At 51.8% G+C, this 5,158-nt stretch overlaps 1 protein-coding gene across 1 annotated transcript; it reads left to right on the top strand.

Moving 5' to 3' along the window:
• Positions 1-2,820: 2,820 nt before the first annotated feature.
• FOXD3 (forkhead box D3) lies at positions 2,821-4,666 on the top strand. The gene has a single exon (XM_085602412.1). It carries the CDS (start codon positions 2,998-3,000, stop codon positions 4,054-4,056), a length of 1,059 nt encoding a protein of 352 aa, XP_085458538.1. The 5' UTR covers positions 2,821-2,997; the 3' UTR covers positions 4,057-4,666.
• The last annotated feature ends 492 nt before the right edge of the window (positions 4,667-5,158 follow it).

The following is a 5,158-nucleotide window of genomic DNA, read 5'->3' as shown; positions in this document are numbered from 1 at the left end:
CATCAATTCATTTGACGTTTATTGTGCTACTGCGAAAAAAAAACGCAAGGCCCGGAATCGGCCCCTCCAGTTCATCACGTCCCCCTCGAGGGACCCCGCAGCGCCGCTCCCAGTCCAGGCCCACTGCGGGCACCTTTCCGGGGACGGCCCCTTCACTACAGATGGCAGCTCGGAAATTGGGATCATTTGGATAAAACAGGAAAATCGATTGATCAAATAAAACGAATATTTTGAGTCCTGGGCCGGATCTGGGGGCTGTGGGTGGGTGTGGCTCACTTTAAGTCATCCCAGTGTGGTGGAAGCTTGCAGTCCTCTCACAGACACCCCCCAGGTTCCAGGTCGTAGGAAAGAAACGTGCGCTGTTTTTAAGTATGCGTTTATTTAGTAACTCCGGCCCTGGCAGTGTCCACTGTCACCATAACTAACGAGTCCGTCTATCATGTGCGGCAGGTGGAGCAGCGGCGCCTCCTGGGCTCGGAAAATATCAGAGCGCGGAGGAGGGACGCGGGAGCTACGCCGTGCGGCCCAACTCGGCTCAGAGGGCGGGGAACGGCACCGAGTGCAGCGCTAGCACCCTGAACTGTCTGTCCGTCTACCCACCCATCCATCCATCCATCCATCCATCCAGCGAGCTAGCTATCCGTCTTTCTGTGTGTGGTTGTGTCTGTCTGTCTATACAACCCTCTCTGTCTACACAAATCTATCTATCTATCTATCTATCTATCTATCTATCTATCTATCTATCTATCTATCTATCTATCTATCTATCTATCTATCTATCCATCTATCTATCTATCTATCTATCTATCTATATCTAGCTATCTATCTAGCTATCTATCTAGCTATCTATTTGTCTGCAGAGATATATGTATTAGGAAGATACAGATATCACAGATACACAAAAGATAAATTATCTATCTATGTATTTAGCTGGTCTATCAGTCTACTTTAAAAATAGAGATACATTTCAAGCCTCCTCTCTCCATATATGTATGACGATATATATATATATATATATATATGCCATAATAGTGAATATAAACGTGGGCCGTCGTGTTGTCGGAAGTGATTTGATCAAGTACTATTTTCAAGGTCAGAGATTCGTCTTTATTAGTTTATTTGCCGCTCTGGTGGCTTTGAGAGCCTGGAGCCTTTGAACCCACAGGTGAGTCCTGCCCTCTCAGGGGCACGTCCCAGATACCCAGTGGCCAGGGACTTTATTTCTACAAGTGTGTTGTGAACAGAGCACCACACGCCCTCCATCGCGCTGCTGACGGCTCCAATGGCTCGCGCGTGTCCTTCTAGGGGCCCCGGGCCCCACCTCGCTGGGGCATGGACGGGGCCTAGTGGGCACAGGTACCACCTCTCTTACCGCCTGCCCATCGTGTTTGCCTCCTCTTGGCTTTAAAAAGACTGTGAGGGGCGCTTCACGGAAGGGGCAAATGTCGGTGGGAGAGGCAGGGACACGAGTGGGGTGGAGGTTGCTTTGCTCGTATACATCCCTGGAAAGGGCGGGGGCGGTCCACAGACTGCGCATACCCCATTCATGGGGTTGTTAAGCCAGCGCTGGGAGCACATATGTCTTTATCCAATTTTAAATATTTTCCCAGGGCCAGCGCGGGATTTCGCGAGCGATCACCACTGCTCCCTGGGCACTTTTCGTCTTCGTGCACATTTACTTATTTTCACTCCGAGAAGAGAAAACCCGCTCACGGCACCTACACACCGGTGTCCACCCCTCTCCCTGTTTCCTATTCCACGGAGTCGCGAGACACAGCTGCTAGTCCGCACCCCCTCCCTGGTTTCTTTGGCCCAGATGAGGGTCTCTTAGCACATTGCCCCCCTGGACGCCCTTTCTCCTCGGCTGAGCCCCTAGCCTCCTCGGGCTGCGCTCACCTGGCCCCACAATGGCAGCGCGGTATTATCATCAGGCGGTGTCACCGCCAGCGCCGTTTCCGACTCGTTCATATGCTAAGGCGGCGCTGATGAAGCTGTTAGCGCCTGGACGAGACCACTTAAGGCTCCTTTATCGGCGCTTCCCCTCTGTTATTGTACCTCTTTCGTTTATCCCAGCACTCCTCCGATAGATTAATCAATAGCCATTTTGTGGACTTCGGCTCCCAGCTGGGACTGCACACAACACACAGGAAAGTGAGTTCAGACGCAAACTGCTGCCTTCCTCACCCCACCCCGTGCAATGTTTGCACTGCTGCTAATGCGCGCTGCTTGTGGCGACAGGGGGTGTCGAAAGCAGGCAGCGTTTCAGCGATCGCCCCCACCCCTAGCAACTCTTAGTCAAGAGGAGAGTTCCTCTTTTTAAACAAACACGTTAATTTCGCTGAACTTTTCCTTAACTGTTTTTTTTTTCTAAAATGCCTTACTTCAATCTAAATTAAATAGCAAACACGTCTCCTCCTTTCTGGAATAAAACGGCCCTCTCTCGATTTCCCATATTTATTTAAATTTAACAAATCATTTCTTCTGTCTGATAATTATTTATTCTGGAATGAGCGCTAACTTGCCCCTCTAGATTGGCCAGAGAAGCCCGCAGGTAGGGCTCTCGAACCAGGTAGCGTGCCGGTGAAGACAGCCGCCCTGGCACGGCTCTGGGTGCGACCCTCACCCCCCTTCTCCCGGCTGAAGATGGATGGACCCGTGTGTGCCAGTGGCCAGGGTGACGATAAGTATTCGCCACTCTTGTCTCTTTGTTGACAATCCCGTGAAACAACTTGAGTTTTGCATGGCTTCACAGGGGGGGAGCTGACGTCACGCCCCACGTGACCCGCATGGCCAGTATATCTCCAAGTGGCAAGTAATCTATCAGGCAGTCTTTTGGAGAGGGGCTTCCAAAGAGTTGGTGACTCGCCCGGGCTCCCATCCCTCGACAGATCCCGATGAGAAGGGAAGCGAGGTGAGGGTCCCTCCGGCAGATCCCAAGGAGCTTGACAGAGCGGGCGGACGCACCGTGTGACCCTCAGCAGCAGACCCCGAGCTGCGATGACCCTGTCCGGCAGCAGTAGCAGTGCCATGCCCGGCCAGCCAGCCCTGACCAGCGACGACGTTGACATCGACGTGGTGGGCGAAGGGGACGAGTGCGCGGAGAAGGAGATCAGCGAGTGCGGCAGCCCGGAGCCCCGGGACAGCCCTGTAGGGGAGGACGGGGGCGCCCCGGAGCCCCCCGGAGAGGCGGAGGCCAAGGGCGAGGCGGCGCTGCTGCTGCAGAGCAAGCCCAAGAGCGCCCTGGTGAAGCCGCCCTACTCGTACATCGCGCTCATCACCATGGCCATCCTGCAGAGTCCGCACAAGAAGCTCACCCTGAGCGGCATCTGCGAGTTCATCTCGCAGCGCTTCCCCTACTACCGCGAGAAGTTCCCGGCCTGGCAGAACTCCATCCGCCACAACCTGTCCCTCAACGACTGCTTCGTCAAGATCCCTCGGGAGCCGGGCAACCCGGGCAAGGGCAACTACTGGACGCTCGACCCGCAGTCCGAGGACATGTTCGACAACGGCAGCTTCCTGCGCCGGCGCAAGCGCTTCAAGCGCCACCACCAGGAGCACCTGCGCGACCAGACGGCCCTCATGATGCAGAGCTTCGGCGCCTATGGCCTGGGCGGGCCCTACGGCCGCCCCTACGGGCTGCACCCCTCTGCCTATGGCGCGCACGCAGCTGCGCTGCAATACCCCTACATGCCGCCGCTGCTGCCGCCCGCCGTGCCCTTGCTGCCCTCCGGAGAACTCAGCCGCAAGGCGTTCGCCAGCCCCGGTCTGCAGCTGCACCTGGGCACCGCCGGCTCGGTCATCAAGGCCGAGCCCAGCAGCCGGCCCTCGTTCAGCATCGAGAACATCATCGGGGTGTCGGCCAGCTCGGCTGCGCAGACCTTCCTGCGGCCGCCTGTCACCGTGCAGTCGGCGCTCATGAGCCACCAGCAGTTGTCACTGGCCAGGACCACAGCGGCCATCGCGCCCATACTCAGCATGCCCACCAGCCTACTCTCCGGACAGTTCCTGCCCGCCGTGTCTGCGGCAGCGGCCGCCGCCAAGTGGCAGGCGCAATAGTGCTGGCGTGCATAACTGATGGGTCTATTCAGATGTGGGGTGATCGCAGTACAAGCCAGTGCCTCTCAAAGTACATAGTTGGAGCAGAACCACTCGTATGTCCACACCTGACATGTGACTGACTCTAACCCAACCCCGCTGACCTCTCAATGGCAATGGAGCGTGGGGGACATCTCGGCACTTACATGTTCCAGTTCAACTTAGGGGTCAGAGACAGTGCCAAGATCACCTCTGTCCCTGAACTCATACCTACCCATGGAACTCTGAACTGCAAAAACTAAACTGTAACATAAACTTGTACAAAAATGGAATGCTTTATGTACAGGTAAAACATTTGTAAATATTTGTACGAAAAGTATTGACTTTGCTTTCTGGGCTTTTTATTTTTTTTAAAAAAAGGAAAGACAGTAGATTCGTAGAGAGCTCCGAGCTTTCGTTTTCTGAAGGTTCACTCTCCAAGCAGCTTATCCGGAAAATTTAAATAGTACATTTTAAAAAACATTTTAAAAGGCTATAATTCTGTAATGTTTGTATATGAATGAAAAATTATAAATATATATATATATGTATTCTAAATGTTATTCTACTGTGCAGTCCAAAATATTGTAAATAAATTTTATAAAATTGAATTTTTCGTCTGTTATTGGCTACATTTCAAAGAAAGATAGGAACATATCGACAGTAGAGGAAAGCATGTGTTAAACAGACGTATGTCAAATTTGCCTTCCGATGAACGGGGGTTAATTCTTTCCTATATAAAAAAAAGTCTTCTGTCATTTTTCTCTGCTTAAGAAAATGAAATTGGATTAGCTTAATGTGAGGCCAAATAGAATTGATCGAAGACCATGCCTGGAAATTGAACTGTGCCTTCATATAACGAACATTATTGAAACATATGCATTCATTCGCTGCATAAAAATGCATGCTGACATTCTAACTCAAACGAGTTTCCCTTCAAAACACGCACGAAATAACGTTAACCTATTATTAACAAGCTAACCCGAATAGCAAATTAAAAAATTAAACAATAACATAAAATAGCAAAAGAAATTTGAATCCATATTGCGCAAAACAATAACAGCCTGAAAATGGAAAAGTCAAC

The sequence above is a fragment of the Triturus cristatus genome, chromosome 4_2, assembly GCF_964204655.1.
Source record: "Triturus cristatus chromosome 4_2, aTriCri1.1, whole genome shotgun sequence".
NCBI classification, from domain to species: Eukaryota; Metazoa; Chordata; class Amphibia; order Caudata; family Salamandridae; genus Triturus; species Triturus cristatus.
This window is presented reverse-complemented; position numbering and strand designations above follow the sequence as displayed.

What these genes read in the sequence shown, in the direction of transcription:
- FOXD3 (XM_085602412.1), top strand. Translation starts at nt 2,998, where the DNA reads ATGACCCTGTCCGGCAGCAGTAGCAGTGCCATGCCCGGCCAGCCAGCC.